The sequence below is a fragment of the Phocoena sinus genome, chromosome 3, assembly GCF_008692025.1.
Source record: "Phocoena sinus isolate mPhoSin1 chromosome 3, mPhoSin1.pri, whole genome shotgun sequence".
Classification (NCBI taxonomy): Eukaryota; Metazoa; Chordata; class Mammalia; order Artiodactyla; family Phocoenidae; genus Phocoena; species Phocoena sinus.
In genome coordinates this window covers 19078641-19100977 of record NC_045765.1, presented here as the reverse complement: position 1 = coordinate 19100977, position 22337 = coordinate 19078641, and the positions used below count along the sequence as shown (strand labels likewise).

General features: G+C 50.2%; 2 protein-coding genes across 29 annotated transcripts; both read left to right on the top strand.

Moving 5' to 3' along the window:
• The first annotated feature begins 3960 nt into the window (after positions 1 to 3960).
• On the top strand, positions 3961 to 7623 carry TMED9 (transmembrane p24 trafficking protein 9). Its single transcript, XM_032628949.1, has 5 exons — positions 3961 to 4183; positions 4351 to 4451; positions 5206 to 5331; positions 5690 to 5836; positions 6790 to 7623. The coding sequence occupies exons 1-5, from the start codon at positions 4000 to 4002 to the stop codon at positions 6937 to 6939; spliced, it is 708 nt and encodes a 235-aa protein (XP_032484840.1). The 5' UTR covers positions 3961 to 3999; the 3' UTR covers positions 6940 to 7623.
• Positions 7624 to 10172: 2549 nt separating this feature from the next.
• B4GALT7 (beta-1,4-galactosyltransferase 7) lies at positions 10173 to 19838 on the top strand. Of its 28 annotated transcripts, none has more exons than XM_032627292.1 (9): positions 10193 to 10322; positions 11156 to 12252; positions 12443 to 12522; positions 13668 to 13767; positions 13984 to 14346; positions 17200 to 17443; positions 18132 to 18215; positions 18482 to 18586; positions 19110 to 19838. In XM_032627292.1, exons 3-9 carry the CDS (start codon positions 12504 to 12506, stop codon positions 19263 to 19265), a joined length of 1071 nt encoding a protein of 356 aa, XP_032483183.1. In that variant the 5' UTR covers positions 10193 to 10322; positions 11156 to 12252; positions 12443 to 12503; the 3' UTR covers positions 19266 to 19838. The 28 variants fall into 28 exon arrangements, 24 of the variants coding, with proteins under 24 accessions (XP_032483179.1, XP_032483178.1, XP_032483192.1 ...); XM_032627293.1 differs by having other exon boundaries at positions 10217 to 10322; positions 11222 to 12252; XM_032627295.1 differs by lacking the exon at positions 10193 to 10322 and having other exon boundaries at positions 10333 to 11382; positions 12097 to 12252.
• Positions 19839 to 22337: the final 2499 nt, after the last annotated feature.

The window sequence follows — 22337 nt, the reverse complement described above, 5'->3', positions numbered from 1 at the left end:
CACGCGGGCTCAGTAGTTGTGACTCACAGGCTCTAGAGCGCAGGCTCAGTAGTTGTGGTGCAGGGGCTTAGTTGCTCTGTGATATGTGGGATCTTCCTGGACCAGGAATTGAACCCTTGTCCCCTGCATTAGCAGGTGGATTCTTAACCACTGCGCCACCAGAGAAGTCCCCTCCCCTTTGCTTTTATCTCTTCTGTCTGCCAGGAAGTTTTCAAATCATTTAGTTCAAATACCAAAATACTCAATAAGCAACTACTGGATTTTTAATGATGACTTCAGAGGAATGGTCATCACTAGGTGCTTTGTTTCTTTTGTATTATACTTGCGCTCATCTCTTGGATTGGATGTAGCAATAACATTTTTTCATTGTTGAGAGCTCTTGAATTCAGTCATGATCCCCACGAACTAAAAAGAGTTGGTTCTGAATTCAATTCAGATTAAAATTATTGAAATTTACCCCAAACAATACAAAATTTGGTTTTATTTTTGTCCTTCAGTTACCCAATGTGAAGTTTGGATGAATAAAGCATGCACAACTACAGGCTTTCTACTTAACCTCTGGGTTTGCTATTAAAAATGCTGTTTACCCTCATAGCCTTCTCCTTAGCCCTTCGTATTTCTTTGCCTCTATTCTTTTATACTGCAGATTTTTCTCACCTATTGTACAAAGAAATTGCGATGTATATTTTCCATGTAATTTGATTGTGGAATTCTGTCACCTTAAGTAGTGAGTTCTTCCAAAATATAATATGTTTCCAATAAAATAAAAAAGTAAAATAAAATAAAGTAAAATGAGTCTCTTGCATATAGTTGGATTGTGGGTTTTACCCAATTTGCCAATCTTTGTCTTTTTTGGGTTTTTTTGCAATATGCGGGCCTCTCACTGTTGTGGCCTCTCCCGTTTTGGAGCACAGGCTCTGGACACACAGGCTCTGGACACGCAGGCTCAACGGCCATGGCTCACGGGCCCAGCCGCTCTGTGGCATGTGGGATCTTCCCGGACCGGGGCATGAACCCGTGTCCCCTGCATCAGCAGGCGGACCTTCAACCACTGCGCCACCAGGGAAGCCCCAATCTTTGTCTTTTGACTGGAGAATCTAATCTATTTACATTTAATAAATTACACTTAAAATAATTACTTATAAGGAGGAACTTACATCTGTCATTTTGCTATTTTTTTCCATTTCCCTTATAGGTTTTTGTCCCTAATTTCCTGTATTTATTTCTTTTGCATTAGTTTTTGTAATGAAACATTTAAATTCCTTTCTCATTTCCTTTTGTGTATATTATTATTATTATTTTTTTTAGCCATGCCTCACGGCATGCAGGATCTTAGTTACCCGACCAGGGATCGAACCCATGCCCCCTACAGTGGCAGCACAGAGTCTTAACCACTGGATGGCCAGGGTAGTCCCTTGTGTATATTCTTTAGCTAATTTTTTTGTGGTTACAATGGAGATTACATTTAACATCCTAAAGTTAAAACACTCTAATTTGAATTTATATCAGTTTACCTTCAATAACACATAAAAACTCTGCTCCTTTCACAGATTTGTTCTCACCCCTTTCAATTGTTGATGGTACAAAATTATATCTTTATACATTGTGTGTAATGGTTATGTTTTTACTATAAAAGGAAACTAACAGTTGGAATAGGCAATAAAATGAATAAATCTCCAGAGAATTATGCTGAGTGAAAAAAGCCAATTGCAGAAGGTTACATACTGTATGATTCCGTTTATATAACATTCTTGAAATGACAAAGTTATAGAAATGGAAAACACAGATTAGTGGTTGTCTGGGGTTACAGAGGGTGTAAGGGAGTAGGGAAGTGGGTGTGGCTATAATAGGACAACATGAAGTATCCTTGTGGTGATGGAAGTGTTCTGTGTGTTAACTGTATCAATGTCAATATTCTGGTTGTGATATTGTATTATACTTGGGCAAGATGGTACCATTGGGGGAAACTGAATAATGGGCACTGTGGATCACCTTTAGTTATTTCTTACAGCTTCATGTTAATCTATAATTATTGTGGTGCTCCAAGGACAATGGTGCTTCAAGGACAAAGGACAACCTTGCCTGAAAAAGTTTCAGGGTTACACCCCCTACCGGACTCTTAATCGCCCTCCCCACTATGTTGCGATGGTTACGAAATTCCTGAGCCCACCTGGGTGACGCCCACCTGGGCAATGGGACCTGTCCCAAATAAGGAAAGGCATATGCCCTGTCCCACTCCCACTCTATAGATGGAAGGTATATGTGCCTCGACCAATCAGTAAATGAAATTTTCACCTCGGACCATTCCTTTGTTTTCTGGCTATAAAAACTGATCAATAGCATGTTCGGGCTCAACTCTCCCAGACTACTAGGAAGTCGGCCCACTCTTCTGGCAGTGACCCTTCCCTCTAATAAATTCTATGTTCTTTACATTCTGCCTTGTGTCTGGAAATTCTTTTCCAACCCGCGTTTTGACCACGACAATTATCTCAGTATAAAATGTTTAATCTTAAAAATACCTGAAAGTATTATCATAAAATGTTATCATTTATTAATTCTGTAATTATTTGTTAATTCTGAGTGGTGGTTACAACAGCAGTAATATAGTATGTAGTTATAATAACACAATCAGCAATTCATAGAAGAAAACAAATGACCAATAAAAAAATGTTCAGTCCTCAAGGAAATAGAAATTAAAGGATAGTGAAATACTATTTTTCATCCACTGATATTGCAAATATTTAAAAGGTTAAGAACATTTGACCAGGGTGTGAGGAAGTAAGCACTCCAACACACTGTTGGTGAGGTTGTAATATGGTACAAAGTTTTTGGGAGGACAATTTTGTGATCTCTTATCAACAAAACTATGTCCTACAGCAATGGTTTTTAGAAAATGAACAAGAAATTTTACTGCAGCGTTATTTGTAAGAGCAAATAATTAGGGGGATAGAAATCTTAACCACTTTCATCAGAGTTATGGTTAAAAAAATAAGGTACATTCATTTTATGGAATTTTATTACTGTTAAGAAAAATAAGGTAAAGACTTTCCAATGAGGGAGAAAGCTAAACACATTCCCACTAACCCCCCCTCCTTAGGGACAAATGAAACAACAAAGAGAACTCAAAATAAAGAGAAAACGGAAGCTTCTATGAAGTCTTGAGGTAGCACAATCATAAACTGCTAACTCCGAAGGAGAGCTGCCAAAATACACTGAAATTTGGATACAATTCACGAAAGGCAGATCTCTGCTGATCTGACCCTGAGCTCTCCAAAACGCGCAGTTCCGCCCCAAGACCCCCACCAATACTCCTTTACCAGCCTGCCAATGGGGCACTGAACCCCGGTTCAGAGACGAGCCATCAAGGCTGGTATCTGACAGCAAAGCTGGCGTGGATGAGTAGCGGGGAGGAGTTGGAGGGGGGACGAGGGGCGGAGGTAGGATGCCTGGAAGCACACAGACAAGCGGACGGCGTTTCGGGCACAAAGACATGGCAAAGGGGTTCCGTGGCGGCGGCGGCGGCTGCTACCGCTGCTGTTTCTTGTTTTTTTTTCTTCTTCTTCAGTATTTGAAACATTTTCGAAGATAAATTCATGAATTGTTTGTGTCATTTCTTTCAAAATTCTATTTTTAAAAACAGAAGCAAACGGAGGGGCAGATGCTATGCCCAGGGAAGTCAAGGATCCTAGGTTCGAATCCTGTCCCTGATCATAATTCGCTTCGCGACTCAAACTGCGTGTTTCATGATCTGTAAAAAATTGATAATCAACACCAGTCACTGGGCCGCGACGAGGGTCAACGGAAAGAATTTCTCAATTCTGCGTCCCCAATTCGCTCCTAGGTAGAAGCGGCGCCCCAATCAGGTACCGCCGCGCCACGGCCTCGGGGCATCTGGGACTTGTAGTCCGCCCGGCGGAACTCGCTGTCCCGGCAGGCTGCGCGGCGGCGGCAGGGCTACGTGGCAGGGCCGGCTACTGCTGCGCGGGCAAGTGGGGTAAGATGGCTGCACAGCGGGGCGTGCGGGTTGTTGGGCTCTGCCCCGGAGCCCGGTTGGGTAGGGTCGTTCGGGCCCTCCTGCTACTACTGTGGTTTGCGGCCCGCGGAGGCGCGCTTTACTTCCACATCGGGGAGACGGAAAAGAAGTGCTTTATTGAGGAGATTCCGGACGAGACCATGGTTATAGGTACGAGGGAAGGGAGAGAGTTTTCAACAAGACCGCGGTCTTGGGGCGGGGTTGCGGGAGGGTCATCTCCTCAGAGCTGGGAGCAGGCGGCGTCGGCGTGCCCTGGCGACAGCGGACTCAGCGCCACCTCGCGTTCCTCTGACTGGGCTCGCCCTGCTTGCTTCCAGGAAACTACCGGACGCAGTTGTATGACAAGCAGCGAGAGGAATACCAACCGGCCACCCCCGGGCTTGGCATGTTCGTGGAGGTTAAGGACCCAGAGGACAAGGTGAGTCGGCTCCTTAGCCCCGCTGAGCCCTCCGCTCTGAACTTGAGCGCCAGACCAAGCAGGCGCCGGTACTTCCTCTCCTAATTTGCGCATCTGCTAGACTGGTAAAAACAGTTGGTGTTGTGGGAAGATCCTGGGTTTTCACTCCGGGCTAACCTTGGGCTTTTTCAGTGCTGGCTGCTTCTCTTAACTTGTTACTGACCGCTGCATGAACCCGCCAAATCAGCTGCCTTCTCTGAGCCATTTCTTTGGTCTGTGAAATAGAAATTCATCTGTCTTATAGATGTGATGAGTGGATTAATTGTGGTGCTAGAAACCAAAGAGTTTTGTCGACTCTAAAGCCATGACATATAGACTTTAGGATTTCACGGAACAGGGTACTTTCCAAAAAGAATGAGCAGCTTTTAATTTGACAAATAAGGATATTAAAACAAACAAACAAAGAAACTTCAAAACCGTTCAACTGTCACCTTTCATTTGAAAGAATGACAGCAAAAGAGTTGAAAGGGCATGAGCTATGAATGAAGTAAAGCCCTTTCCAAGAGTGGTCACATGCCAACCTAATGTCAGACTCTTCGCCCCTTCTCCAGATAGTTCGAAGGCAAGTTTTTGGCAACTGCTGCTAAGCAGCATTGGAACTTTTAGTTTTGTGGGATGCCTAGGGCTCTGCTTGTCAATTTTTGAGGCACTTAGAGCCTTACGCACCATCAGCCCTATTCCTACCATAATACTCACTGAAGTCCCTTCTCTCCAGGTCATCCTGGCCCGGCAGTATGGCTCTGAAGGCAGGTTCACCTTTACCTCCCATACCCCTGGTGAGCACCAGATCTGTCTTCACTCCAATTCCACCAAGTTCTCCCTTTTTGCTGGAGGCATGCTGGTAAGTGGACCCATGTTGGGCTCTTTCGGCCTCTAGCCCCTGGTCAAGACTGGGGACTGGTGCTCCTGTAGGTGTGAGATGACTATGTCAGATTTTGTATCTCTCTACAGCTGGGTTTCCAGTGAACATTCAGGGTGTGGTTACAGAGCTCTTTGTATATGCTTTGGTTAGAGTATCAGCCAAGGTTTATTCTTGCCCTTGGGCCTAGAGCCCCACAGGGCCAGACACTAAGGAGGCTTAGTCAGTGTTGGCTAAATGAACAAATGAAGAAAGGTGGGAGGACCAGCTGTTAGGCCCTGGCAGGAAGACAGAGCAGGGCTACCTGATTCTTCTATCTTCCTTGTCTGTCTGTCTCCAGAGAGTTCATCTGGACATCCAGGTAGGTGAACATGCCAACGACTATGCAGAAATTGCTGCGAAAGACAAGTTGAGTGAGTTGCAGCTACGAGTGCGACAGCTGGTGGAGCAAGTAGAGCAGATCCAGAAAGAGCAGAACTACCAGCGGGTGAGTGGCTGAGCCAGGAGCAGTGGGCTTCCTCCCAGAAGCTGCACACTGACTTAGCCAGGAGTCACATGTCAGACTTATTATGAACCCAAGGGATTTACATGTTTGTGCTGCATTGCAAGCCTAAAAGGTGGGATGGGTATTACTAACTACTTTTAATGGAGGAGGCAGTCTCTTAAGGGGCCGTCATTATCTTATTGGGAGACACACAAAATGACAGAGCAGGAATTGATACCAACACCTTGGGTGTTATTTCCATGGTTCTCAGTGCTCCCGGGATCAAGGGTTTTAATCTCTCCTGTGTCCAGGAGGCAGGCAGGTACTATGAATGGATCTGTGACCATAATGACGGGTAGAATAGTGACCTATCTAAATGGAAACAGCTACTGTGGTCAGCTGAGGGCAGCATTGCAGAATTGCTAGCCCAGGGTTTTAAGAGGCGCTTAGAAGTCCCGGTTTTTTATGTAAAAAATTCTGGGTTTTAAATGTTGTCAAACCACTGTGTGAGCCAACAAAAACGTGTATGGGCTCCATCCAGCCCCTGGACCACCAATTTGCAACCTGTGCACACAATATTCAAGGAGCAGTTTGGGAGACCCAGGCAGAGGGCTCAGAGCAAGTCCACTTCTGAGCGTTCCAGGACAGCTCTGTCTGATAGGATGATACCACAGCCACTTTACCACTCCCACAGGCATCAGGGTAGGACCAGGTAAGGCTGTACCTTACAGATGAGCAAATAGACCTAGGAGAAATGAGAGGGTTGCCTGAGGTCATCTGGCTGGTGAGGGTGAAGACAGTTCCCAGGTGGGGTGGCTTTTTTTGGGCACTTGACTGGAACCTGGGCAAAGTTAGTTGGCCCTGGGACATCCTCTGGGAAGGGAACCCAGCAGTTCTAGTGGCCCCAGCTGGGGCCCAGCCAACTCAGGCTCATCTTCCTTTCTCCCCTCCCACAGTGGCGAGAGGAACGCTTCCGGCAGACCAGCGAGAGCACCAACCAGAGGGTGCTGTGGTGGTCTATCCTGCAGACCCTCATTCTCGTAGCCATCGGCGTCTGGCAGATGCGACACCTCAAGAGCTTCTTTGAAGCCAAGAAGCTGGTGTAGCCGTCCCAGGCTTCCCAGGCCATCCTTCCTCCCTGGCTGGGGAAGCAAGGGCCTCCTGGACTGACTTCTCTCCGGCAGGAGGCCTGGTCCCCAGCCATGGGTGTCTGCAGGGGAGAGGGGCCACAGCACAAGCTGAGGGTAGCAGCTTGGCTGGCTAATACTGAGCAGGTGGTAGGGTAAATGCCTGCCCCCTGCCCTGGGCCCTTTGCAGTAATCTGAAGCCACTGGGAGCCCTACTGACACCTCAGAATCACAGTGTTACTGATCAGGGATGTGAGCCTATTGTCTGGGATGACTGGGGGGAGGGGAGTGGGTGGGCAAGCCAAGTCTTCCTTCTGTCTTCCTTTCCTAACTTGGAATTTTGACCAAGTTGGGGCGTGATTCCCTGCCACCCAGGAAACCTCACTATTCCCTCCTTGGGCCTAGACCCAGCCTGCTGATCCGGGGTGTTTGTGTCCATTGAGGGTGGGGTAGAGGGAGTTGCGGTGTGGGAAGGTAGCCCTGAGGTGGACCCCAGGTTCTTCACGTGGTTGTTCTTTTGGGGACTAGAGAAACTGGGGTTAGGCCAAATAGAGGCCTTGGTGCTGGTTGGGGATGGGGCCTGCAGAGTCTTAGTTACTGATTTCATTTTCAATAAGTTTAGGTTTGTTACATTGGTTTCCCAATAAAAAAAAATTAACTTCTTGTCCAGTGTAAAGTTACTCTACTGTCAGTGGGCATAGCACTGCAATGTGCTTGAGGGAGTGTCAGTTTTTCCAATGGGCAAAGCACTTCACATTCTGTGTACCCACCTGTGAACTTCATACTTTTCATCCTCTCCATACCCTCCAGTGACAGTGGGTGGTGATTTCGCCCAAGACCATCTAACAAGTGAAAAGTAGGTGGACAGAATTGTTGTGGTGCTTCAAGGAAGTGCCTAGTTAGTGAAGGTACTGCACATTGAACGGAGGAATGCTGCAGGTGTGGAAAGGACAGGAATCCCTGAGTTGGGGGTAGGAGGGGGATACTGATGGACTTAACCAATAGCATGGGATCTCAGCAGTGACCTTGAAGGAGAGGAAGGATTCTGATGAAAGAAGGCAGGACAGGGGTGGTTGAGGAAAACAGGCAAACAGCTGGTATGCAGATAGATGGGCATTGTTTCAGCTGGAGTTGAGGGGGCGGGGTTGTAAGAAAGCTGGAAAGAAAAGTTGGTTAGAGTTAGAAGAGCCTTGAACGCCAGGTAAGAGATTTGGATATAACCCAGTGTTCAACAAAGTTTTGAGTATTAGAACACCCTGAATATAAACTGAGGAAGGTTAATCCAACAGTGTGTGAGAAGGAGACGGGGTGGGGAGGCAAGTTTGGGGACTACTTGAACTGTCAGGAGAATGTAGTCTGAGCTCATATAGCCACTTAGACCTCCACATTTAGGGAAAAAAAAAAAACTTTTAAGAACAGTTTTAGAATTGCAGAAAAATTGTGAAGATAGTTTACATCATGCAGTAGTATGGTATATTTGTTAATGTTAAAATGAATGAATCAATAGTGATAGTCCATGCTTTATGCAGATTTCCTTAGTTGTTACATAGTGTCTTTTTTGTTCCAGGAGCCCATCTAGAAGATACCATTGTTACATTTAGTTGTCTCCTTGGGCTCCTCTTGACTGTGACAGTTTCTCAGACTTTCCTCCTTTATTACCTTGACAGTTTTCAGGGATACTGGTCAGGCATTTTGTAGATTTCCCTCAATTGCAATTGGTCTGATGTTTTTCTCATGATTAGACTGGGGTCCTGGGTTTTTGAAAGACCACAAAAGGAAAGTGCCATTCTCATCCCATCATATTAAGGGTACTAATTATCAACATGATTGTGGATGTCACAGTTTAAAATAAGTTAATTTGGATTTTTACATGAAACCTGACTTAGATCTGATACTAGTGGGGCTTCATCCTGATGCGACAACAATTAGCTGGACTGAATGGGAGCTATCCCCTTAAGATGGGCTTGTGCTTTCCAGGTCAGGCCCATCTCCCAGTTTCCATCTTTGGCCTTACCTGACTGTCTCTGCAGGGGTCAGCCTTGACTTTGTCATCAGCCAAATCTAGGCTGGATTTTTCGAGGTTCTGGTATAAGGTACACTGCCCTGGGAGAGCTTAGCAGTAAGGGGACTGGTGGGTTGTATGCTGGGTGAAAGGGGGCTCCTGGGAATGATTAATTTCCTACCTACTATAGTGAAGTCCTCTCAGAAGCAGAGTGGTTGAGACCATAGATTGTGCAACCAAACTACCTGGGCTTACACTCTGAATTACTTCTCTGTGCTTCAGTTCCCTCATCTTTAAAGTGGGCATAATAAGTACAATGCACTCATAAGGACAGATTGAGATAACAGTAGTAAAGAATTTAGAAAAATGACTGGCACATAGTAAGAACTCAATGGATGCTATTTATTAGGAAACTTAAAATGTGCCTGGAAGAACAGAGGAGATCAAGTCTAATAACTTTGCCACTCTCTTTTCCCAGGTAGGAAGCTGGCCCAGCTGGGGCCAAAGTTCTCACGGTGACAGGGCAGATATGGGAAGTCAATCTTACTCCCTTCTTCAGTTCTCAGCTCCACCAAAGTACTCCTCTCCTGGATGATAGCTGCCATTTATATAGCGTTGACTATTGTGCCCATTACTGTACCAAGTTTTTGCATTTTCTCCTTTAATCCTCACAGCAACCATATAAATCAGGAACCATTTATATACTCAGATGAGGAAACAGAAGCAGGCTGTTCCCCAAAACACAGCCGAACTGGCAGAGTCAGGTTTCAAATCCAGCCAATCTGCCTTTAGTGCCTGTCTCCTAACTACTACTTGGGGTGTCACTTGAGGTATCAGGCTGAACGCAAGACTGAGCCCTGAGCTTGGCCCTGCCGCCCTCCAAGCTCGCTGCGGAGAAAGAATGCACTTGAGTTGACGGCAGGACTACTTGGACGCCTTCCCTTGGGAAGAGGAGGAAGATGCAGATTATCCCAGAGCGCTGGTTTGGAAGTCTGGAGTCTATAAATCCAGTCCAAGCCCACTGACTTGAGCCCTCTCCGGGGCCTCAATTTCTCGGGATGTTCAGCGGCCCCCGGAAAGCAGTTAGTAGTTCAGGCGTTTGGTGCGCTCACGTGTTCCTCTGGATGCGGAACCTTTGACGCCGCAGCTCCGGGGAGCAGACGGCGCGGCCGGAGCGGCGGACCCTGTGGACCGAGGGGCGGGGCGGACGGGCTTGGGCGGGGCGGGAGGTGGAGGCGCCGCGTAGGCCGGGGAGGCCGGGCCGGCCCGGCTGGGAGCTCGAGCCCCATGAGCCGCCGCCTCCCCCGACGATGTTCCCCTCCCGGAGGAAAACGACACAGCTGCCCTGGGAGGACGGCAGGTGAGCGGCGGCGGCCGGCCCGGGCCCCGTCCTCCCGGGTGCCGATCCTTTCCGGGCCGCCCCGAGGAATCTAGGAGCCCGAGGCCGTCGCGTCTTCGTCTCTGTGGGGCTCTCTGAGGGTCTGTGGTTCTCCTTGTGGGTCTCTCTCTGTATTTGGGTCTCTGTTTGTCTCTATGTGGGTCTCCGTCTCTACCAGTCTCCGTCACTCAGCAGGTCTGTATTTCTCCGTTGACTTCCCTTTGTGAGTTTCTGTCCCTCTATGCGAGTCTCTCTCATTATGGGTCTCTGTGTTTTTCCACTGGCCTCTATTTTCATGCCGGTCTCTGACTCCGTTGACCTCTCTCAGTGGATCTCTGTCTTTCTGTCTGTCCCTGGTTTCAGAGGGTCTGTCTTCTGTCTCTCTGCCTCCCCCATAACATCCCTGTAGCCTCAGACGCTACCCTCCCTCCCTCCCTCCCTCCCTCGTGCTTCCCCCTTCTCTGCAGATCGCCCAGAAGAATACACCAGACAGAAGCTCTATGCTCTGCCTGGCTGGCCACTGCCTCGCCGGGACCAAGTACTCCCAGCGTAACATTAGTTCATTTCCGGTGCAGCTGTACTTGAATGTGGCCTGCCCCATGTGTTAGGTGTGAGGTTGACCCAGACCTTAGCTAGTGATTACCACTAGAGCAGAATGGGGATGGGGGGTGGGGGAGAGCTAGTTGGCTGTTTAGATTGGAAAGGACTCCCACACTTCAGTCTTGAGATGTACCCCCAAAACTCTTCTTACCCAGAACACTTGATAGTGGATCAACACCTAGTGAATGAAACCTCTTTCCCTTTTCTCTGTTAAGTTTGCCAGGTGCCAAAAGACTTTGGAATATAGTGGGCACAACTCTTTATCGTTGGGAATTTTTCAGACTTGGTGCTGAAGTAAGAAGACAGAAATATAGTAGAAAGCCTGGACTGTGGATTTAGGCCTGGACAGGAATCCTCTTTAATAGCCATGTGACCAGAAGCATACTTAATCTTTCTCCTCAGCTTTTCCATCTCTGAAACAGGGATCATATCTACTCTGCAGGTCTGTATGAGGATTAAAGGAGATCACATATATAAAACTGTTGACACTGTGCTTGGCATAAAGAAGGTGCCAGTTTTCTTCCAGTTACTTTTGCAGTTTGGAGGTGCTGTAACCAGAGCAGCTGAGTATTCAAACCTGTATCACTAAGCTTTGTGTGAGGGAAGAAGGGGAAGGTTATGGAGGAGAATTTCCATTTCCTAATTCCTTTCCATAAACTTTTGGAACACAACCATGATCCCACAAAACTTGTATCATTTCATGCTTTTGACACAGGGGTACAGAGATCCATGCAACAGATGCAGATAAGGTAGCAATTAAAGAGTGCTGGCTCTGGAAACAGCCTGTCTGGGTTTGAATCTTACTAGCCTTGGACACAGATTGATGAATGAGAGAAAACCTCATCTGGTCTGCCTCCCCACCCCAGAAACAACGATGGCCTGGGCCTGGTAGCAGCTGAGACTGCAGATCTGGAGTTTGCCAGCAGGTGGCACCAGAAGCAACTTCTCAGTGTCCACTGTCCTGAGGAACTGGGATTTCAGCTCTGAATTCAGTTGTTCAGTGATTGGGCCCTTGCAGCACAGGAAGAGAGTGCCCATGGGGATGTGATCCTGGCAGGAAGGGAAAGCTGGACCGAGGGAACAGCACGTGAAAGTGCATGGAGTGCCCAATCCATGCCATACCCCTGGATAATTGTCACTGCTTCTTCCCCTGAAGGTGGGATGTTTCCCCATGTCCATCTCCCCAGTCTCTACCCTACCCCAAGAAGGAACCCAGAGGGAGAATCTGTAGAGGTTCCAGCCTTCCCAGGCCACTAGGAGTATTGGCCTCTGCTCCTCCCCCGCGGAAACCCCCACCACAGGACAAGGGGGGGTAAGTCAGAAGCCCTGCAAGGGTGTCCTATCAGTCTCCCTCTCTGCTGTGTGTGGGGCCTGAGCCTGGCTTCAGGCCTTCTGGCTACCAGATTGGCAGTTGTTCCTCTAGAGAGAGGCAGGAGTTGGTCTGGCTTTAGTGTGTGACAAGCATGCCCTGAATGCTTGAACCCTTCCTTTAACTCACTTAGCAAGCCCTCTGCTGTATGATTTGTGCTAGAGCCACAGCTGTGAATCTGATGACCTGTGAAGATGACAAGCACGGACACAGGTGATTACAAAACTCTTAAGTGCTTCAAAAAGGGCAGTACCAGATACCATAGGAACACAAAGAAGGGAGGGAGTATGTATCTCCGTTTGTGTGCACGTGGGGGTGGGGTGTGGCAGTGCTAGCCATGACATTGGCGTTTGGCCGTGAAGGATCAGTGGGGTGCTTCCAGGCAGATAAAATAAGGAAAGGCATTTTAGGCAGAAGCAGTGGACTGTGTGAGGGCTAGAGCAGGAAGGAATATGGTGAGTGGAGAAACTCTGAGTTGCCCGATGTGTAGCACTGGGTGAGTAGCAGGGAGCAACTGGAGATGGGACCAGGTCACAGAGGGGTTTGACTGTCAGGCCAAGGAATTTGGCCATTATCTTATAAACAGGAGGATCATCCATGAGATTGAAGGGGTCTGAGCAGGGCAAGGACCAGATGAGACTTGGGCTAAAAGACAGGCAGTGGGTGAGGAAGGATCAAAGGGCACTTAGGAGGTAGAATCTATATGACCTTGTAGCTAATTGGTGACTCTCAGAGGTTATAAAGTAGATTGCTTTGCTGATTATTCTAGAATAGAGGAAGCTTCCATTTTCTTGGATTCCTTAGTTCCTCCTTCACTGCCCTCAGGAACTTCCTGAGAGAGGGGCAAAGAAACCAAGTGAATTCCACCATTTCTTTGTATTTCATAACCTGAAAGGCAGTCTCTCCCAGCACTACCTCAAAGTCTAAGATATTCCGCTGTTTTTCCAGCTTCTGAAGTGAGCCTGGGTGCTGTTCCCAGCCCTCGTCTTTCCTTCCCTCTCTGTCTCTCATCCCTTGTCACATGGGCTGCCCTGGACTGAAGCTTTGACATGCATTCAGTAAACTGCCTTTGTTGGTTTGGGCCTCACATTGGTTTGGGGGCAGACCTAATCTTCTCAGAGTAAAGAGTGGTCTTTTCACTGGGGCTGAAACAGGCACATGCCCCTGTTTGGGGAGCTTTCTAGTCTGAGAAACAGGATGAAGCCAAGCTTTCTGATGAGGGTGAACCTGCAGGGGAGCAGGTGGAAGGCAGTGGGTGGGGTCTCTAAGGCGGGCTTCTGCCATCAGCTCTGGACATGAGCCATTGTCTTGGGGAGGGGCAAGCGCAAAAGACAAGGAGTCTTGTCTCTGCCCTTCAGCAGCTCTTGGTCTGGCTGGGACTCAGGCACAGAAGGTAAGAGAGCATCGAGGAAGTGGGGCAGCTCCGAGACCTGGGAGTGTTTGGAGGGCCTCCTGGAGGTAGGGGGGCTCAGGCTGAGCCTAGGGCTCTAAGCAGAATTCTGATGCATGGTGGCAGCACGAACAAAAGCACTAAAGTTGCTTCTGCACTAATTCCCGGGTGCTTGGGGCAGACCAGCCACATGCGCCTTACTTGTTGGGAAGCCAGAGAAGGGGTCTGTCGCAGGACCTCGGCTCAGCCTTGCCCTTCTGACCTGCTCCCTGTTCTTGTCCCAGGTCCAGGCTGATCCCCAGCGGCCTCCCCCGGAAATGCTCCGTCTTCCACCTCTTTGTTGCCTGTCTCTTACTGGGCTTCCTCTCCCTGCTCTGGCTGCAGCTCAGCTGCTCTGGGGACGTGGCCCGGGCAGCCAGGGGACAAGGACAGGAGACCCCGGGCCCATCCCGGGCCTGCCCACCAGAGCCACCCCCTGAGCACTGGGAAGAAGATGAATCATGGGGCCCCCACCGCCTGGCAGTGCTGGTGCCCTTTCGAGAACGCTTCGAGGAGCTCCTGGTCTTTGTGCCCCACATGCACCGCTTCCTGAGCAGGAAGAAGATCCAGCACCACATCTATGTGCTCAACCAGGTGGATCATTTCAGGTAAGGACCACCTCCTGAGCCAGCACCCACTCACCTGGGCCTGCCCTGGTCTCTTGGGGCCTGCTCCCTTTCCTGACAGCAATCCAGTACCAGGTGGTCCAGGCCCATGAAAGGCCAGCCAGGGCAGCAGTGAGAGGGTGGGAGGTGCTAGACCCCTCTCACTGGGTGTGACAGGAATTTGCGGGGAGGGTTTGGGGCTGGGGAGGCCCCTTATCTGGTTTCCATTTCACAAAGGTCCCTATGGCTGCTGTATGTGTCTGGGCCATACCAGGACAAGAGGGAAAGCAGGGAGACCTGTTGGGCAGTCATTGCAGTCACCTGAGCTGATGGGGGCTCGGGCAGCGTGGCAGAAGGGGTGGAGAGAAGTGATGTGGAGGAAGCGCAGACAGGGCTTGCTGGTGGATTGGCTGCGGAGATTAGGGAAAGGGAAGGTCAAAGCCACGGCTTAACTTGTTCTGGCATTAACCTAAAATCCTTGCCCTCACCAAAAACTGCTCCCCTCCATGATCACAATCCAAGCATCTCACACTTCACCCCCACCTCCTTTCCCTCCAGCTCGCTCCCACTGGGAGACGTGGACCCAACAATTCTTGGACCCTGCCAGGCCCTTTAGTCCACGATCCTCCCAGTGTTCTCCATCCTCCTTGTCCTTACTTTCTCCTGATCTAACTTGGATTCCATGGTCCTTGGTGAAAGTCACTCCCTCACATGCACCTCAACTCCCTTCCACTTTCTCCCTGGCACAATTCCCACCGGATGAAACTCGACTCTGCCTGCTACACACCTGCACCTGGCAGCTGGATGTAGCTGGAGACACTGTTCATCTCCCTAACAATGAGCCCTGGCCCAGGAGGGCTCTCATTCCTCTGGTCTGCTGCCTCTCCCCTCCACGGCAGCCTTGCACACCCGCTCCTCTCCTCACTCCTCCCTATCTTCACCTTCAGCCAATTACTTTGCTTCCTACTTGAGAAAACAGAATCAATTGGAAGAGAACTAACCCAGGTCCCCACGCCCGGACTCCTTTCACAGCTTCTGTGCAGGTGTCCTCAGTTTCCCACCGCCTTTCCCGAGGATACCCCTCCAGGGCCAGCTCTCCTACTCAGGCACTGGGTCCCTTTTCTGCTCTTCTACTCAAGGACATCACTCCAGCCATTGGCTCTCTTCTCTCCTGCATGATCAACTTTCCCCCCTCCTGGAGTATTCAAATCAACAAACATACTGAAATAGCCCCCATCTAAACAGAAAAAAGAGAACCCTGCTTGATCCCCTATCGCCCATATCTATTGCCTCTTTTCTTTGCTCCCCTTTCTAGCAAAACTCCTTCCCTTTCTCCCCCCTCGCTGTCTCTTGAACCTATTCCACTCAGACATTTACCCTCATCATGACATTGAAACAGCTGTTGTTGACATCACCAGTGAGCCCACCTTGATAATCCAAAGCCCAGTTCCCAACCTTCATCCTATCGACTTCCCGGCAGCATTTGCCAAGTGGATTACTTCTTCCTTCTTAAAACACCTCAGTTTGACCTTTGGGACAGTGCTCTGCTTCTCTTTCCTCTCTGGCCACCTCTCCCCACCTCCTTTGCTGGTTCTGCCTCATCCCCCTGATCTCTCAGCCTTGGTGTTCCTTGGGGGTCAGTGCTTGGGCACCATCTTTTCTGGCTCCAGTCGCTCCCCAGGGGATCTCATCTAGTCCCAAGACATCAAATCTCATTTCTACCCTGATGACTCGCAAGTCTGTATTCCCAGCCCAGACCTCTCTCCTGAACTCCAGACCCATATATCCAGCCAGCTGCCTGTGCAGCCCTCTGTTTGGTGGTCTCAAGAGGCATCTCAAGCTTAACATGATTAAAACTGAATTCCTGATTTCCCACCTGTCCCTGACCTTCTCCTGCCCCCTTCCTCATTTCAGGAAATGGAAACTCCACACTCCCAGCTGCTCAGGCCAGAAAGCCTTCCGGTCATCCTCAACTCCTTTTCCCTCACACAACACGTCTAGTCCATCAGCAGAATGCATCTAGAATCTGCCCTCTTCTCACCGTCTCCACGGCCACCTCCCTGAGTTAAGGCATCATCATCTCATGCCTAAATTATTGTAACAGCCTCTCAACCTGTCTCCCTGCTTCCACCCCTCACCTTCCAGTCTCTTCTCAACACCCCAACTAGAGTGATCCTGTTAAACGCTGAGTCACAGCACGTGATGCCTCTGCTCTAAGCCCTTCAGTGGCTCCCCATCTCATCCAGGGTCAAAGCACAAGTCCTTCAGGGGCCTGTCACCCTCTGACCTCATTCCCTGAGACCTCTCACTCACTCTGCTTCACCACATTGCTATCTGCTCCTGCCTCGGGCCCTGGGAGTTGCTCTTCTCTCTGCTCGGAGCCCTATTCCCCTGATTCCCATAGGGCTCATTCCCTCAGGCCTTCAGGTTCTGCTCACGTGTCACCCTGTTACACAGGCCCTCCCTGACGACCTCCTCTAAAAGGACAACCCCCACCCCACAGCATGCTTTATCCTCGTCACCCTGCTTTACTATTCTTCTCAGCACTCACCACTCCCTGGCTTGTTACATATTTACTTACTTGTTTATTTTTGTCTCTTCTTATTAGAATGTCAGCTTCTTGAGAGTTTTGATTTCTCACTGCTGTATCTCCAGTGCTCTGAATAGTTTCTGGCACATAATAGGTTCTCAGTAAACATTTGTGAGATAAGTGGAGGGGCAGATGTGCAGCTGGGCAGACCCACAATGAAGTCGGTGTCAGGCTGGAGGGCAGCATGGGTACTGGGGGTGGGTGCTGTGAAGGATGGGCTCTCATGCAGAGATTGGGGGAGAGCAAGCTCACTACCCCTGGCCCAGCCTCGGTGCCCTGCACAGGTTCAACCGGGCAGCACTCATCAACGCGGGCTTTCTGGAGAGCAGCAACAGCACAGACTACATCGCCATGCACGATGTGGACCTGCTCCCTCTCAATGAGGAGCTGGACTATGGCTTCCCAGAGACCGGGCCCTTCCACGTGGCCTCTCCGGAGCTCCACCCACTCTACCACTACAAGACCTACGTCGGTGGCATCCTGCTGCTTTCCAAGCAGCACTACCAGCTGGTGAGGCCTGGCGCACCTACTCTGCTGAGAGCCAGGGAGCACCCACCTGGATGGGGGCAGTGGCAAGAGGAGCAGCATTTCTAGGGCCCAGCAGATGGAGGGTCCTGCTTGGGGAGCCCAGGAGCAGCCAGAGGCATGAGAGGAGCAGGACCAAACAAGCCAGTTAGGGAGGGTTCTGCCACAGCAACAGAACCCCTGGGCAAACTGGCTTCAGAAGCCCTGGGGTTCGTTGCCTCTCAAAATGGAAAAGTCTGGGTGGGGCTGTCTTGCCCAGCCTCTCAGATGATGTCACCAGGACACCATTTCACCTTCCATCTCTCAGCTCTGCCTTCTCTAGACTGGCTTTATTTTCAGACGTTCAGGATGCAAGGTGGTGGTTGTAGCTGCAACCTGCATCCGTCTAGGCCCAAGTCCAGTGGAAAATGGAGCTGCCCGTTTCCAACAGCCCAGACAGGAGACCCGCAGCTGCCCCATGCTGGCTCTTGATTGGCCTGGCTTGAGTCACAGGTCTATCCCTGAATCAGTCACTGTGGTAGGGGGTGGGAGTGGGTGGTGGGGTGGGAAGCTGGGGAGGAGGAGGAAAGGGGGCCTGGCCTGGCCCAGCTTGGGCTAGGGACTCCCAAGTGGTAGGAGACCAAAGAGCACCCTGGGAGGATGGGGCAAGTGACATTGCTTGTCTTTGTGTCAGTGCAACGGGATGTCCAACCGCTTCTGGGGCTGGGGCCGTGAGGACGACGAGTTCTACCGGCGCATCAAAGGAGCCGGGCTCCAGGTAATGCTCCCCCGCCGCCCCACCTCTTCAGCCATCATGGCTGCCCTGAGGTTCCTCTCTGCCCTCAGATGAAGTTCCTGGGGCTGGGAGATGGCACCCCTGGTTCTGACCCCAGCCCTGCCCCCGACTAGCACACCTCTCCTGAAGAATGGGAATGCAGGCCCCTGCCTGTGGGCTGTGGCAGGCAGTGGGACCCCAGAGGACTAGTGGTGAGGGCCAGGGCTCCAGGAGAGGCAGCCTGATCCAACTTCCTTTGGTCTCTTTAGCTTTTCCGCCCCTCGGGAATCACAACTGGGTACAAGACATTTCGCCACCTGCATGACCCAGCCTGGAGGAAGAGGGACCAGAAGCGCATCGCGGCTCAAAAACAGGTACTGGCTGGTCCCTTGATCGGGGATGGATAGGTGGTATATGGGGAACCACCAGGCTCAAGCATTTCATCAAGTTCTCCTTGGGCCCAAGTGGCCCCATCCTCCCCTGCTTGGCCCAGGTCAGTCGTTGGCATTCTGCTTGGGCACCATGCCCTCCTCTGGTGGCTGCCATGGCCCCTGGGCTCTGTGGATCAGCCGAGACCTCAGGGTCCACGCAGGCTGTGTGTGGGGGGGTGGAGTGGGGATGGGACTCAGCTGAAGGTGCCAGAATCCTAGGCAGACCTGGGATACAGGAGTCCCCATCCCTCAATAGCCTCTTCTCTAGGAGCCAGATTAGTTCAACTGGAAAACCCCTGCTGACGAGGATGTGTAGCCATGGGCGAGAGACTTCCCATCTCTGAGCTTCCCTTTTCCCTCTCTTCTGTGGGGATCACAGGACCTCTGATGACAAGGTCGTGGGGGATCAGTGGACAGCTGGCACCCACAAAGCCCTGAGTACATGCTCTCCCCCTTTCCTTCCCAGGAGCAGTTCAGGGTGGACCGGGAGGGAGGCCTGAGCACCGTGAAGTACCGCGTGGATTCCCGTACAGCCCTGTCTGTGGGCGGGGCCCCCTGCACTGTTCTCAACATCATGTTGGACTGTGACAAGGCTGCCACCCCCTGGTGCACATTCAGCTGAGTTGGCTGGACAGCAAGGAAGCCTGTGCCTACAGGCCATACTGCTACTCAAGCCCAGGACAAAGCCTCAGGCCCTGGGCCCAGCTCCAATAGGACGTGGAGTGGCCTGAAGCAGTGGACAGCAAGCCACGTGTTTGCAGCAGCCCGGCCCCCAGAGGCAAGCTTGAGCCAGGAGAGGACACACGCAGGGTGCCTGGGACGCTGCCAGCAGTAAACAGTGATGGAGAGAGGCTGGGACATAGTTTCCAACTGAGACTCTCCACTCTGCCTTCCTGCTTGCCCTGCCCTACCCTCCTTTGTGTTCCTTCTCCTGGACTTCCAGGCCACTGATGTGGGTGGCAAGGGCCATCAGGAGGGTTAAAACTGCAGAGACCAATGTGCAAGCCCCACAGAAAGGGAGCAGCTGAGACCAGCTCTAGCTGGTTGTCACCCTGAAGGAGTGTGGGCCTGGTGTTGCCAGATCTTCTGATTTTTCAAAAGAAAGTAGAATTCTGGATTCTTGAGTGAAATTGGTTAATTTTAAAATGATAGCAACTAATTCAAACTTTTAACAAGTATGGTAAGCCAAACCAAATGTGTTTTGAACCACCAGTTTGTCACCTGTGGCTGAGGGGAAGGGGATGGGGCAAAAGATGACGCTTCTCTTAGTTATAAGCTGGCAAGGAGTTGGGGCAGGGCTAGAGAAGACGAGGCCAGGGGAAGCTCAGGTGGGAGAGAACCCCAAGGCACAAGGTCCCTACTCCCTCCCTCAGCACTCCAGGCTTTTGCTGCCCTTCTGGACAGTCTGACCACTGCCAGGCTCTGGTGGGCTCCGACTGGAAGGGGTGCTTCATCCTGCCTCACTGAGATGGACAGAAATAGATTGCAGGACTGGACTTAGGGTAGGCAGGCTGCATCTGCAAAGACTCACTGGGTCATGGCTCAGGGAGGGAAGACCATGTTTCTGAGGCGGGAGGAAGATGAGAAGTAGGAGAACCGCTCGAGTATTCCCACAGCACGAGGGGAGACTACCAGTGGTCACCAAATGCCACAGAGAGGTGAGGGAGGGGAGCCAAGGGAGCTGGTGGAACTGGGGTGTCATCTTGGAGGAACCATCTGGAGGTAAGCCCAGGGCCAATGAGAGAGGGAAGTGGTGGGCCCTGAAAGGTAAATCACTCCTTCAGGGCATTTTACTGCCAAAGATTTGGGGCAGAAGTCAGAGGAGACTGGGACCAGTTACGGTTAGTTTGTTTAACAATAAATAGGACACCTGAAGTGCAAGAGGAAGGACTGAGGTCCCCGATTTCAGGAGGGTAGAATTCAGCAGCTCTGCTCCAAAAAGACTCCTCCAAGGATGATCTTAGGGCTGCTGTGTGCAGTTGTGTGGGTTGTGCACTGTACAACCTGAGCATAAACCAAGAGGTTTAAGCAAAGATGAGTGGAGGGAGTGAAGAGCTTCAGGTTCCATGTAACTATTCAAACTTATTAGAGAGGGTCCTTGGGATCCTAAATTGACCTCGCCCAGCAGTTCAGTTTTACTCTCTATGGTGAAGGGCAAACAGACCTTGATTACAGTGCAAGGGTATTCAAGGGACTTTCTCAACTTGAGGCCCAGGAGAGGGGAATGGTGTACTTTCTGTTTGCTGGTCTCCTGAACAACCCTGACTGTCATCTTGGACTTAGAAAACATGAAGCCTCTTGGAGTTGGTGGGAATAGATGTGACAACGCCTCCAGCTCTGTACTCACCTGGTAGGTATGAAGACCAAAAAGATGGGGGATTCCTTCCTTTCCCTCTGCACTGGGAATTGGGATGAGCAGGAGAAAAGCAGGGTCAGCCAGCTCAGCCTGGGCTGGGGTGCATTTCTAACCCTACGCTCTCACACTCCCCCACGACCGCTGCCACAACCTCCATCATCCAAACACCAGAAGGCACCCCAGGCCAGGCCTGATGCAGCTTGAATCTTCAGCCCCCATCACTCCCCAGCACGGGCCTCCCCCAAGCCACTCTGGGAGAGTGGGAGAAGGCTGAGAGGTGGTCAGTAATGGGAAGAAGCAGACAGCTCTTCTGCCTCCTCAGCACCCTGGCTGCTTCTCTGTGGCATGGAACAAATGTCCCTGCCTTGCTGGTCAGCATGTGGATGACACGAGCCCAGGATCTAGAAGCACCTGGCACACGCTTGGCCAATGTGGTTGTAATGATAACAACCAGCACTTGTTGTTCATTCACATATACAAAATTTAATATAGTGCTTTATTTCATGTAGGCCTTCACCTAAGAGCTAGGCCTTATTTATTGACCTGTTTTTTTAATTTATTTATTATTTTTGGCTGTGTTGGGTCTTTGTTGCTGCCCACGGGCTTTCTCTAGCTGCGGTGAGCGGGGGCTACTCTTCGTTGTGGTGCGCATGCTCCTCGTTGAAGTGGCTTCTCTTGTTGCGGAGCATGGGCTCTAGGCACGTGGGCTCAGTAGTTGTGGCTCGCGGGCTCTAGAGCACAGACAGTAGTTGTGGCGCACAGGCTTAGTTGCTCCGCGGCATGTGGAATCTTCCCGGACCATGGCTCACACTCGTGTCCCCTGCATTGGCAGGCAGATTCTTAACCACTGTACCACCAGGGAAGTCCTATTAACCTGTTTTATAGATGAAGACGGTGAAGCACAGAAAGGTAAGAAACTTGCCCAAGGACATAAAGCTGATAAGTAGTGGAGCTTGGGATTTGGACCCCCAGAATCTGCCTTCTGAGCAGAAGAAAACATAGGAGAAAATCTAGGTGATGTTTGCTTTGGCAGTAAGTTTTTAGATACAATACCAAAAATAAGATCCATGAAAGAAATAATTGATGTTAGACTTTATTAAAACTTAAAACTTCTACTCTGTGAAAGCAACTGTTAAGAGAATGAAGAGACAAGCCACAGACTAGAAAAAAAAACTTTGTAAAACATATATCTGATAAAGGACTTGTGCCCAAAATATACAAAGAATCTTAAAATTCAACAAGACAACAAAAATCCAAGTGAAAAAATGCGCAAAAGATCTGAACAGACACTTCAACAATGAAGATATACAGATGGCAAATAAGCATATGAAAAGATGC

What these genes read in the sequence shown, in the direction of transcription:
- TMED9 (XM_032628949.1), top strand. Translation starts at nt 4,000, where the DNA reads ATGGCTGCACAGCGGGGCGTGCGGGTTGTTGGGCTCTGCCCCGGAGCC. An exon ending in GGACGAGACCATGGTTATAG is followed by an intron (nt 4,184 to 4,350) that starts GTACGAGGGAAG and finishes GCTTGCTTCCAG; the next exon opens with GAAACTACCGGACGCAGTTG. An exon ending in AAGAGCAGAACTACCAGCGG is followed by an intron (nt 5,837 to 6,789) that starts GTGAGTGGCTGA and finishes CCCCTCCCACAG; the next exon opens with TGGCGAGAGGAACGCTTCCG.
- B4GALT7 (XM_032627287.1), top strand. Translation starts at nt 10,273, where the DNA reads ATGTTCCCCTCCCGGAGGAAAACGACACAGCTGCCCTGGGAGGACGGC. An exon ending in CCAAGCAGCACTACCAGCTG is followed by an intron (nt 17,444 to 18,131) that starts GTGAGGCCTGGC and finishes TCTTTGTGTCAG; the next exon opens with TGCAACGGGATGTCCAACCG. An exon ending in TCAAAGGAGCCGGGCTCCAG is followed by an intron (nt 18,216 to 18,481) that starts GTAATGCTCCCC and finishes TGGTCTCTTTAG; the next exon opens with CTTTTCCGCCCCTCGGGAAT.